Below are 13734 nucleotides of genomic sequence, written 5' to 3'. Positions count from 1 at the left end.
AAGGCCTCCTATTTATCACATTTTCATCCCTCATTGGTACGAGTGTTCTCTATATAGCAAGGGTTGTTGCAGATACCTGTAAACAATCTCAAATAACCTGGGGATGTTTTCCTACTTTTTTTTTTTTTTGTTTGACATTTTTGGGAATGAAGTGATCTCCACCTCCCGCAGGTGTTGTTTCATGCATGATTATATTGTTTTACACTCTGTGTGAAGAGACAAGAGCAGAACATGAAAGACCTATGGCACTTTGTTGTGAAACAGGGGGTTATGAAAGGAGAGCAGGAGCGAGCTTGGGGGATAAGAAGATCATTATGCTCAACCTGTGCCATGCTCTAAAGGCAGTCCCATGTGAATGAATGCTCACACTCTCTCCTACTACTTCATAGTACATATAGATACGAGTATGTATACTGTTTCATGTCACGTTCACATTCACAGAAAAATCCACAATGTCAGGACTTTTTTATACTGTGATCAGCTCAAAGCTATTTTAGGTTTTGGGTTTTTTCACAGGTCCGTCTTTATTTTAGGATGCAACTCCTGAACTTAGTAATATTAGATTTGCCTTTTGCTCTATCTGTAGTTAAAGTCTTCAACAAACAGTTCAGGTTGGAGTCTTGTTTTTAGTTGTTGTTTGTTTGCAGTTGCCATTTCCCATGCATCACACTTCAAAATGTCTCACTGACACGGGGCAGTCGTTTGTCAGTCTGTCTGAAGTGGAGCTGTCTTCCAGCAGCGAGAGAAGTGGAAGCTCTCTCTCTTTGCTGGGTCTTGAGTTTGGAGTTTCTCCCTATTTCTCCCTGACACTCTGGCCCGCTCGCCGGCTGCCTGGGCTCCTCATCTCTCACAGTAGTCGGAGGGGTCAAAGGGCCAGTGCAAGCTGGGAGAAGGAGCGGCGAGAGGGAGAGCTGCCACGGCAGGTAAAGGGAAGCAGGAACGATATTTTATTAATTTGCTGCTGAGATCCTGAAACAGACCAAAGGCTGTGACAGGTATCCAGTGCACCGCTCCACATCCTCCCCCACCGCCTCCCCCCGTGAACTCTACCCTGCGAGGGGCTAGCCAATTTTCGCCAGCCTGTCGAGATGGATGATGGGAGAGCATCCGTCTAATCAGCCCTCCTAGGACCCCCCGCCCAGCCGCCCCCCTCAGACCAGCCAGATTGACTGACTCCTGGGCCTGTGTGCCCCAGAATCCAGATTCCAAAGGAGAATAATCTCTCTTGCTCTCCCTCTGTCTCCCTCCATTTCTCTCTTTCCTCTTTCAGACAAAAAAAAAAAAAACACTGAGATGCATAGACCACCATTCCCCTCAATACTCTCCAGAGGACTCCCCTCCACCATCACACACACACACACACACACAGTCATACAGCCTCCACCCTGCGCATCCCTCTCCCTCACCCCATTAAAATATGGAGCAAAGTCTAGATATTTCATGAGGTGCTGATGGGGAGGGCAAGTGGGCTGGCTCTGCAGTGCTCTCTCTGACCCTCAACTGCTGCCCACCCCTTGAGCAACTACGAGGCAAAGCTTCACTATATACTTTATTCTCACCCAAATAAACCCACTGTCCTCTCATTTTAAAGGCAGCTGTCCCCTTATGAGAGGAAAAATGTCCCTGGCTTCTTGCAAAGGCCACATCACAATGTGAAACTTGATAATAAACTTCCTCTTCCCTCTTCAGATACAGTAACTCTTCACATTGCAGAAGGAACCGAGCCACTGACAATGCTGCTAGGCTGGATTAATTAACCAGATTCATTAACTGATGGATGCACAGTATTAGCCACAGCTTAAATCTGACATTTCTCTGAGCACAGTTCATTTGTGAGGAAACGCACAACTTCGGCTCCTCTAGCAGCGCGGTGTACTGGAGAGCTGCAATAGGAGGCTTCTCTCCCAACGATCCTAATTCCTCCAAAGACAAGACAATGAGATTGAAGTTACACAACAGCGAAGATGACATTTTTCTGTGTGAGATTCCCTTGTTCCTTTTAAGCTGGGCTGTCTTTTATTCCCTTTATCCTCCAATTTCATTATCATTCCTAGGAAGTGACATGAGATTGTAAGTCATGTGTTAAGTCGTGCCGTGATCGACGGAGGAGTGGAAGGACTGGGGTACTGTATGACTTCTCCCTCTCCTCAGACGCCCGCAGGACATGTACCTTAATTGGAGTGTCTTTTAAAAGGATTCCTTCAAAGACAATCCAAAGCTCCCTGGCCTTAATGAGTGCTGAAAGTGACAAGAGCACATCTGCATCATGTTCTACTTCCCCACACAAATGAGATTCTCCTCTCCCCGTGTGATAGCCATTATTGCCAAGCTGTGACCAATTCCACTGTTTTAATTAAGCATATTTATAGGCTTCACGGTCACCAGGTCAGTGTAAACAGCTATGCATGTCATAACGTCGGTCCAAGACAGAGGAGAGCGAGAAATGGACAGTCTGAGAGGAAAGAGGGAGGGAGAGAGAGCAACAGAGGAAACAAGTGCATGAAATGGGTTAAACGTATCCACAGAAATCAGTGTAATGCATTTAATGACGTTATTATAATGAATTTAATTGCTAAAGTTCATTCTATTATATATCTTCGATATAAAGACTTAATTCCCCAAAAGTTTTTCTTTTTTTTTTCCTTTTTTTTTTTTCTTTTTCTTTTTCATGAATTTTAAAATATGCCCCCAAAAAACGCCCCAGCTGCCCTGTGTCCCAAATGTGTCGTACAAAAGCAAAGCTTCATGTGTTTGTCCCTAAGTGGCTCTCAAACACCCCATTTCTTCTGAATATCTTGATCTGCCAAGTATGACAGCTCTTCATGCTTTTGAAAGTTGTATATATATTTATTTCCTTTTATATGACAACTTGTTTTTTTTTCTTCATCACCCCAGGTGCTCAGATTTCTGTCACCATTTCAAAAAGTTCCACTACAAAATAAAAGAACAGTGAATTAGAAAGAAAAAAGGAAAACAGCTGCTTGTGAGGCAACATCATTAATATTTAAGCTTATTTATAATTATGTGCAGCACTGTACACACACTGCTTCGCACTGTAAATGGGGACATAAACACCCTTAGATGACTAGTGATGTATCACAATAGTAGTGTTCTAGTTTTGTAGGTGGATCAGAATTAGACAGCATGACAGACCTAATGATCCTGGGAGGATATTCTCTCTCTCAGTGTGCGTTTGGTGTGTGTGTGTGTGTGTGTGTGTGTGTGTGTGAAAATGTGTTAGTGTGTATACATCTGTGTGCGTGCTGTATGTATTTGTCTTTGTCTCTGTCTCTCCCAGGGTCTGATATGTGCATGCAAACACATTGTCTGGAGGGAGACATGACAAAAACTCCCAGAAGCCTTTGAGCTGTTCTTTTTTTCTTTTTCCTCTGTTTCACCACTGGGGAAAGTTAAATCCAAACAAAGAGGAGACGCTTGGTGTACAGTGCTAGAATCCATCACTGGATCTCTCCCTCAAACATGTCTCCTTTACTTTTCTTAGTTGACTTTTTCAGCAACTTTGATGAATACCATTTTTAAGCGCTTCTCAGGAAATTCACTACAGGTTTAATTTACTGCCTGTAGTGATTTGATTTTCAAGTGTCTCTTATGCTGTTGATGTTAACAAAATGCAGCAGAGGCCAAAATAAACAACATTAGAACAATTATTCCCCCTCGAATTTTATATTCACACATCGCGACACCAAAGTAATTTAACTCTTCAGTTTTGGAAAAGGCTGTTGAATGATACCGATTGAGGGACAATTAAAAGCTAATTTTCTGAATCGCTCCTCCATTTCAGTGGGAAAAAATGAGAGTGCAGATCAGCTCTGGCTTTCTCATAGATGCGTGGAAACGCAGGAGAAAATTTAGTCCTCAAAACTATCCGTATTTGTGAAGTGGCACACAAGGGGGAGGGGGGGTTGCTCTGTAACATCCCTAGTCAAGGTCTGTCCCTGACTGAAGTGGTTAAATGTGAGAGTAATTGTGTTTTGTTTCTGGGACTGACATGTGGAACCCCATGGACCCCATCTCCCTCCCAGTGACAGGCAGAGATCCTCCCCCCTCGCTCTGTCTAATTAGAGGATGTAGCCCAGGGCTCATGTCCCAGGAAGACCCATCCCCCTCCCAAGATGGCTCCCCAAAGAAAGCCCTTAATTGGGTTCTTTAGTCATAGTCTTCATTTTGGCTGGAAAGGCATCTGTGTGTTGCTATCACCTCAGAATACAGTTTGTATCGCTCTCTTGTGTTTTTTTTTCTTCCTTTCTTTTCTCTCCCTCTCGCTGGCCCTCTCTCTATTGCCCCCCCCCCCCCCCCCCCCCCCCCGTCTCCCACTCTCTCCTCACTTAATGAGGCCCCATAATAACACAGCAGTTGTGCAGTTGTTTTGCTACCTCAGTCAAACAGCAGGATCACTGCATAGTGTGTTTCTAGTACCATTCACTTGTCTACTTAGACAAGGTAATGAGTATCATTTGGAGCTACAAAACACTAGCCCACAAAAAGGGTGGTCCGTCATCTCCGGTTACACCTCAGAAGTACTTGGTCGGGGTAGTTAGACATCTAATCAAAGCATTTCAAGCATTATGGATTTATTATATATTTTTACAAGCACTGAGAGTGAATACGAGCTGACATAAAATGACACACATGGAAGACATCGAAATCTATTGCTGTTGTCAACTCCACCATTGCCCAGTGCTGTTACTGTATGACCATGACTCCCCGGGCACCTCACTTCAAACAAGACAGTCTGTTACCAAGGAGACAGGGCCGGTTGTGGCACAACAGTGTTTGGGGTCAACCCTCCCTACGGCCTGATAAGTGATGACTGTGGAGAATGCCAACTGCTGTATTATTTATTTATTTGATTGTGTTCTTCATTGGCTAAACTAGCCAGCAGTAAGCCTGGCCTGAGGTCAAAGCAGGAAAGGATTACTCCCTCAGTGGACTGGTCAACAGTAGGGAATGCACAAAGGGAGGATTGAGTCAATACTGGACCGAGTTCAACACACCATTAAAAATCAAGGCAGAATGAAGCACTCTTGTCTTTCTCTGCAGCAGTTTCGAACGATAAGAAAACACTTTACATGTCGGCAGGATTTTCACAGAATAACCCAAGTTGCAGTGGGGTCATTACTGATTGAAGTCCACTGTTCATCTTTCAGTCATTACACAAACATAAATGAGCTTTAAGATTTCCTTACTTAAAGTCACCCTACAGTTTGGAGCCCTCGAAGAAAGACCACAGGTTCTTTGTTTTAGTATCATTAGGTGACGTTCTGTGGTGCGTTAATTAAATTCCTGAGTGATGACTACGGGTACGCACAGGTCTCAGTGGTTTTGTGCACACTCCCCACGCTCCAGATGCAGCTATGCAGACTTACTGTATTTCAGCTGCGCAGGGTAAGAGCGAAACTTGGGACTGAATGATAAGACCTTTAATCAGAGCTGAGAGGGGGATGTTTACAATTTTAACAGTTCTTTCAAATTTTGATAATCGATAAACTAAATAAGACACTTTTAGCTGCAGGGGTTAAAATGAATGTGCTTAACTCTTCTAATTAAATTGTTTCACTAATGAGTAATCTTTACTGTAAGTAACACTCACTTGACTCACTCATGCATTACCGACTGGCATGTCAACAGACATAACTATTATATTTGACATTTCGTTATAAGTTTTCCTTTTGTTAGAGCTTCCTTTCTCAGTGCAGGAAAATTTACAATTACATTCACAGCAAATACCCAAAACTGTCCTTAACTGGGACATTTGCAGTATTATTGCTATTTTACATGCTATTATGGCTATGCTCGCACTCAAGGACTGTTTTATTTCAAGTGGTCTACGTGTTTAAATTCACAAAAATGAGGCATTGTAAATAACTGTGTAATAATCAGCTCGGCTCAATGGTTTCTTCCTGTCTTATTTCTGGCTATTTTTACACTTAAGGATTAAGGCAGTTTTATGATGCAGCGTGTATGTTTATTAGTGAAATTACACTTTTTGTGCTATTGCTGGTTTTTATTTAATGTTTGTTTTTGTTTTGTTTGTTTTTTTTTTGTTGTTTTTTTTGCGTTAGACCTGACATAAAAAGAGCTTGTATGTAATTAACATGTAATTACAGCATTTCTAACAGCATTGGTAGCTTTGTAAACATTTGTGCGTTTATTTATCCTATTACCATGTGTCAGTTGATACACTAATATTAATTTGGCAACATTCTTATGCAGTAAACATAATACATAATCTGCAATAGATTGTCATAATTCAAAGATACGGCACATGGAACTTGGAGCTACATTATGCGACAGACTCTGGTCAGTTTACTGGTTTAAAATGCACAGTTTCACAGTTTAAGGCCATGGCTTAAAAAGCTGTTCTTGCTCACTCAGCTCTCTCACCACTCAATAAAGTCTGGGTTTAATATTACATACTAGATAACATAGGGTGCACTGAGGTGCAGACACAATGTACTTAGCATGTGCTCTGCAGGTATTAACAATACGCTAATCAAACATATTTAGCGTTGAGATTAAGCTTTACATCCTCTCTCTGTGATGTTGGACAATGTGAAGATTGTCTTTAATACTGCGAGATCAGATGAAAGAGCGAGTGAGTCCGCTAGTCCACCAGTCTTCCTCTGTAGAGCTGATGTAAGAGATGCACCTCTGTTGCCTCACTGGAGACCGGGTGCTATCGATGGAGACCAGAGCAATGGGGAACAACATAAAGAATGATTAGTTAATAAATCAACTCCCCAGCCTACTTGCACTTTCCCACTCTCTGCTCTTCCCCAATCGTTCCCCATTTTTTTCTCACCCTCTCCCTGTCTGCAGCAGCGTTAAATTCCTAAGACATATTGCACCTGTTTGCATGGGTACACAAGACCCCTGCCGGGTGTTCTCCCTCCTCTTCCACTACCCCTGAGGGCGTTGCAGTGGGGTGATGTAATCAGATGAAAGTGGTGGTTTAATGGTGGCACAGAGCCGGTGAGAGAACAGGAGAGGAGGAAGAGGCTCGCTCCGAGCCAATGCAGCCAGTCTTCATAAGGGAGAAGCGGGTGCACATTATTGATCAGAGCAAAATTTAATTTAGTGGAGAATTGACTGCTATGGTTTACCTGAATACTGCTGCTAACTGGGCCCTGCAGCAGGCCTGTGTGGCCAGCAGGTGGTTGAAAGGATCGAGGAGGAGATTAAGGGTTGGATAGAAGGGAAGGAAATGGATGATAAGGGGAATGGCAGAGTTTCTGGGGGAATAGGATGGCATTGAAGGAGGGAGTTAGGATGAGAGCTAAAAGGCTTAATGGAGGGCATCTAATCCTAAATTGCAGTGATTCTGGTGTGACACCATTAGTGACATCCTCCTAGATGGAGCGCTGGACATTTTGGACAATTTTGTGCGCAAGGTGTGAATTGTGTGTTTCACATCTAATTTGACATTTGCGGGTGCGTAGTAGGTATTAAACTTATCCAGTGTGGGTGCAGAGGTACCTGAAGAACTTGACAAGGATGAAGATTGGAAAGTGCATTTGCACCCTGCCTCCCCTCTCCCTCCCTTCTACCCTCTGTACTCATACACAGAACAGTTTATAACTACTCTGCGGAGTTCAGTATCCACAGAGATAAAGGTATCAGTTTCATTTTCTTTCAACATTTTTTCCCCCTCTTTTCCTCTATTTCCCTTTAGTCTGCATGGCTGCCACAGCCACTGAAGTCGTTTAACACCGTCCTTGAGAAAGCCCTCAGTGAGAAAACTCCTGGCATGTTTAAGGAAAAGGTAGAATGCAGTGTGTGTCAGACAGAGCTGGGACATGCAGAGGGGGGGAGCCATTCCCCAGAGGGGTTATTTTCCCCTCTAATAGCTGTTACGAGCCCTACATTATATCCAAGGAGCTACGTTCCTTTGGGGTCCACAGACACACACACACACACACACACACACACACCTAGATGCACTGGCACACTCACACAAAGGCATGCACACTCAGTTGAGCACAAATTTTTTCTCTCTGTTTCTCTCTCTTCCACATACACACAGGCACACAAACACACACGGGCACACACACTCAGTCCTAGCCGCTTTGCTCTCCCCGTGTCAATATCCTGCCATTTGAAGTCACGTACTGCAGGGGCTTCTGGGAGTCGCCGAGGAGCCAGGCTGACGGGTAATGGGCCGCATTCATTAATAAGGTTGCCGTGCTCCTGTCCCTTCTCTGCAACGCCAAGGATGTCTTCACCGGGGGGTAGGGGGTTGGTGGAGTGTGAGGTGGGGGGAGGAGGTGAGGTGGGGAGAGAGAGAGAGAGAAAGAGCGTCCCGTGGGGAGTCTCCTCCCAGACTCACTTAAAGGAGCTTTATTTCAGCAAGAGAGGAGAGAGGAAGGCAGAGGAGCTGTCCGGGGCCACCTCTTTAAAAAAGGGAGAGCAGGGCCCAGGCGAGCCTCGCTAACCCTTACAGGGGTCACACTCCTGCTCCCCGTCAAACAGCTTATTACCCCACCTGTCGGGAAGTAATCGCCCTAGCTGAAAGGAAAGCTGTCGAGGTGTTTAAATGCTTTATATGGAAGCAGCTGAAGGGGTAAAGAGGGAAGGAATGAATGCAAGGGGGGGCTAATAGTCATCTCCTAGCACTGCCCGAGGGACTCTGCACCAACAGGACTGAAGGTGACTGCTTTGCTGAACCTTCTCACTGAGGTTGCAGTAATCATTTTAGATTGTTGCTGTCTCTCAGTTATATTTCAAAAACTAGTAAAGCAGTAAAAATGTCGTTTCACATGCTCGTCTACTTAACTTTGTACCTATGTGCAGGACAAAATGTATGTGTGCACTGAGGTGTGTGTGTATTTGTGCATGCATGCGTGCTGATGACTCTGTGACAGGTGTGTCTAGTCCATGCCAGTTTAGAGAGTCCAAGGCCGTGTTTTAAACAGAGCGCAGCAAGTGGGGCATGTAGTTTGCATTAAAGGGATTAGCAGTCACTTCAAAAGATGACCTGGATTCAGCCCACCAGGGACACCAGTTACACACCCCCTGGTCCACACTCCCTTTAAAGAACCTGGCACAGCTGCCCCACTACAACCACTCTCAATGGTCTGTGTGTGTGCCTGCATAAATTTGGGAGATACAGCAAAACAGAATGATGCTGTCAGCTTGTTATCCCATCATAGTGAATTTTGCACCGTTACATATATACACAAGTGTGGAGGATCAGAATGTAAAAAAGCCTCACCGCTGTTTCTCAACTTTTTTTCCTGCACTGTATATTTGCAGCACGTTTAATACATGTAGGTTCTGGATAAACAAGACTCCAAGGAAGATATTCCATCAGGTGTGTCAGTGCCTTGTTATGGATTTGTTTCCATGGACACAGCCTTTGATCGGGAGGCATGATTTCTGAGGAGTAGGATGTTATCTATCAGTCAGGTCTTGTGCCTTTGTGTTTGACCAGGACTTAACAGTTCATAATCCCAAAGCCAACTGCTATTGATCCACAGACAGGTTTGACTCCTGTGCAAGTTAATTAGATCTGGATAATGAAAGCCTAATAATGATGATGTTCAAATGTCAAGATAATCAAAAGACGGTGCGTGTCAAACCTAGCTTTGTAAATAAATTGTAAGGTGCAACATTAGTGGCCTTGATACAGATGATGTATGATGTCTGTTTAATGAAAGGCAGGAAGTGATGGCGAAAATTGCATGTGATCATAATGTTTCCCGTGTTTCTTTTTGTGTCCTTGCAGAACCACACGTTGACTCAGCACAGCAGCTAACATGGCAAAGATCAGCTCCGTGGCCGAGACCAAGGACCACATGACGCAGAGAATAATGTCTGACCACCAATTACCGTCAGTGCAGTTTTCCACTGACTGTCTTGCACTGAACTTTCAATTCAGTCACACCACAAGGATCCACGCCACAGCAAGAAAAAAGAAAAGCAAAGAAAAATAAAAGAAAGAGGGGGAAAGAACATAAAAGAACCCTCTCCGTTCTTTACTGACCATTATTTCAAAAATAAAGAAAAAGCCAACTTGTTTGTACATAGAATTCTTCATGTGTTGCTTAACTACAGCTATATTGCAATCTTATACAGTATTTGCCAATGTACAGTTGAAAATGTTTGTCCAAAAAAGAGAAGAAGGAAAAAAAAAGATCAATGACATTGTCAATCAGACCAGATGGGACTCAACCAGTTGTGTAAAGGAGAAACAGGGTGCCACTGAGAGTGTAGGAAACTGTAGGAACCGGCAAGTGTTGTCAGGAGGACTCTTTTCATCAGTGCCACTCCTACTGCGCAGTATGTCACTCTGTATCCTGACATGGTCAATCATTATGGGGTGGAAAAGCTTGATTCACCAGCATAGGCTGAGATCTTGTCTGTGTGTCTATCGTAACATGGCTACCAGAGGACCAGCTGAGAACAGCGGTGCGACTAATCTGCACTGCCTACGCTGGGGTTCAGATGAAAAGGGGAAAAAAAAAAAAAAGAAAAAACAACTCAGAGAACAGAAAAACAGGACAGGATGCTGATATATGCAAACGCAGTGACACAGATTTGGAAAAGGCTAGTTCCTCTGGTTGGCTCATGAACAGAAGCTCCCATGTGGCTCTCAGAGCATGGGGAAATCTCCGGCCCACTGACTCAACCTGTACATTTCTGTTGTTAATGTTTACTGCTCTTTGAAGCCTGGAGATTACTGGAATTTTTTTTGTTTTGTTTTGTTTTGTTTTGTTTGTTTTCTCTACATATTTTTTTTTCAATGGGGGAGTAAACCCATTTGGAATTTGGGGTCATGAAGATTGAATGCAATTTCAGTCTGTCTCGGGGATATACCGAAGTTACAAAACTCCCTGGCTCTCCTGGAGAGTGCCCGAGTACTCTTCTTGTTTCTCTGCAGTATCCCATTGCTCTCTGCTCAAGCTGGAAGCCACTGTGGCATCATACAAAACTTTAAATCATTCTGTTATGTAAATGTTTTGCATTCATTGAACCTGAGATGCACTTTTGTATGAAACTTTAATGTTTTGACATTTTGATTGAGAATTGTTCGTACACAGTTTACAGGAAATCACCATCTCCTGCAGCTAAAGGACAGTTATCTCCAATGTTATTAAAATGTATTGTACAAATATGGAGTTCTGTATTTGGCAGACCTCGTTTTTTTTGTGTTGCACATGTGATGGAAATATTAAAAACTGTATGAGGAAATGGCTTCGATGTGCCTTCATTATGTATCTAGAAGGGGTGCGTGTATCTGTGTGTTAATGTGTGTGTGTGTATACAATTAACCCATCAGACAAGACCTATGACAACATAAACGCAATCATCATCAAAAGCTTACACCACTTTTTTTTCATTGTATCAAATTGCATCCTATTTTTCCTCACTCCCTCATGGCTCTCACTAACGAACATCTGAGCATCTTAAGGGAGGTCTGTGTTATTAATGACTCCATTACCCATCACCCTGTGCGGTCCCATTCTACACACCCTTGCGCTAGGTCTATTTAGGGAGCCTCCAGCACTCCGGGAGACCGAGGAAAAGATTCTTCTGCCTTTGCCGAATGGGACAAAATCCATGCAACAACATCTGTCTGTCCCAGCAAATGATTCATCAATGGTGACACACGAGCAGCATAACATTTGTTGAAGCTTTCAGTTTTGTTTTGAAAAGCGCTCAGCGCTGCAGCTCATAGCACTGTAACTAGGTTATACTGTGAGAAACAAATCACTTTAAACTAATGCTTCATTTGAAATACAAAGCAGATACTGTGTTTCATTATAAACTGTATATAGGAAATACTGCATGCTTTACCATACATTGTATGCCTATTTTAACATAAGTAAGAATAATAAGAGAAGCACAGTGATATTCCTACATATACTGTTTTGATCCATTCTGGGAAAATCATACATAAAACCATAGATGTGATCCCTCTGGATGATAATATTAAAGCTCATTTGTCACAAGGAATGATCACATACAGTGTTTTATAAAGCAGTGTAATGGGGTTTCGTGAAGCTTGTCTTATTGAATTTTCTCATTTCAAGCGTAACATCAAATGTGCATGTTGTCTGTCATCTATTAGCTTTTATTACATTACCATAACGAGGATCAGATGAGGAATGGGCAGGGCCTCATGCAATGACAGACTTCCACAATGAAGACGCAACCCCTCGTCCACATCAGAGATGGTACAGCCCAACATTAACTGTCACACTGAATGCAAGCTGGGCATCCATTAAACAACTTTGCTAGCATCTCCCCGTGCCAGCCACTTTTAATAAGCTTCAAGGGCATTTGAACGGGTCCAGAACTTTGGTTTGCCAGAGATGGACTGGCCCACATCATCCATTACATTAAATTGGGTGGCGGCCTCCAGCTCATATTTATGATTTAATTAAATTCACTTGTGAGGCGTATCAGAACCACTGCGGCCTCCCTTTTTAAAGCCAGCCTAAGCAGCAAAACACACACACCCACACACACAAACACACACACACACATACACACACACACACACACACACACACACACACATGGCTACACACATGAGTGCATACACAAGTGTTGTGTTTCTGACACTCGCCCAAGTGTGAGACTTTGTGGGCACTTTGGCAGAGGCATTCTCAGGGGTTCATTTAAAGCAATATAATTACACAGCCCCCAAGTATTCTTCCATCAGAAAGCAGCAGAATGGATGGCTTGTTCAGAGATAACTCAGCCTGGCTGATCCCCATCAGTGTCGTCGCCTGAACGTAACCTCAATGCAATTGGCACTCAGTGCTGCTAAGAGCCTGGCCAGTCCTTAGTGAAAATGGGCAGCTGGGCCAGATGTTGGGAGTAGCTGAAATGCTATTGTTCTTGTCCAGGTTGTGTGTGAAATGACATTTTGTTTTTTCTATCTGACAGACTATAATTCCCATAATCCTCTAGAGGAAAAATGGCAGCCTCATGTTAAGACTTGATTAAAGAATTATGAGATCCTTCAGAACCCGTGCAGCATGTTGCTCTCAAGGAGGATGAAAATTTATATAAGTATGCATTCACTGTTCGTCCCTTGTGTTCCAGTGTCCTTGCTGTCGCTCTTCTTTGGTGCAAAATTTAGTTTGGTGAAAACTCCACATTGTTAGGCTGTGCATTCCTCCCACTGAAGGAGACCTCAGAGACCTCTTATGGCATTCAATATGTGCGCCCAAGCATGAGATCCAGATCCATTTGGCCGGGAGATCCGCTGGGAGTGTCTGGGGTAACCCAATCTCTCACACCGGCACTCCACATCCAGAGAGCCATCTTTTCACTTCAAAACTGTGTCAGCAAAATGGACGCCTCCACCTAAGTATGTAGCCCTGCGACAGTGTTTATGGGTCGAGCACAGGGGCCTTTGCTATTGTCTTTTGTGTATTCCCTGTGTAATTTTGTGTACACGCTGTTTCTATCTTTGAAATGTGATTGTAGTAATAATAGTAACAGTAAAAAGACAGCTCTGAAAGCTATGCATCGTCCTGCTCAGAGTAAAGTTACTTTAAAGACATATTTTCTGAAAATGTATGGATAGCAAAGACAGTTATCAGGTAATAATTAGGAAAGAGGGCCTGGAGATGTGAACATCACTCTCATCATCCTGCATTTCAGACTGCACGAGTACAAAACCAGAACATGTAAATAAAAGTAGATTTTAAAATGAAATATTTATTCAGAGTTGATTTGTGTTGGGAAGATGCATCTTTC

At 43.3% G+C, this 13734-nt stretch overlaps 1 protein-coding gene across 7 annotated transcripts in view; it reads left to right on the top strand.

The window, feature by feature from the left end:
• Positions 1 to 11214, top strand: part of znf521 (zinc finger protein 521) — a 90503-nt gene extending 79289 nt beyond the window's left edge. For all 7 annotated transcript variants that reach the window (XM_071490838.1, XM_071490837.1, XM_071490840.1 and 4 more), the window contains one exon: positions 9746 to 11214. In XM_071490838.1, coding sequence (XP_071346939.1) covers positions 9746 to 9775 — 30 coding nt within the window. In that variant the 3' untranslated portion in view covers positions 9776 to 11214. The remainder of the gene's footprint in view (positions 1 to 9745) is intronic.
• The last annotated feature ends 2520 nt before the right edge of the window (positions 11215 to 13734 follow it).

The sequence above is a fragment of the Trachinotus anak genome, unplaced genomic scaffold (genome assembly GCF_046630095.1).
Source record: "Trachinotus anak isolate AG129_WGS33_773 ecotype Australia unplaced genomic scaffold, CSIRO_AGI_Tana_v1 ptg000012l, whole genome shotgun sequence".
Classification (NCBI taxonomy): Eukaryota; Metazoa; Chordata; class Actinopteri; order Carangiformes; family Carangidae; genus Trachinotus; species Trachinotus anak.
The sequence above is the reverse complement of the archived record's forward strand: the minus strand, read 5'-3'. Positions and strand labels throughout refer to the sequence as shown.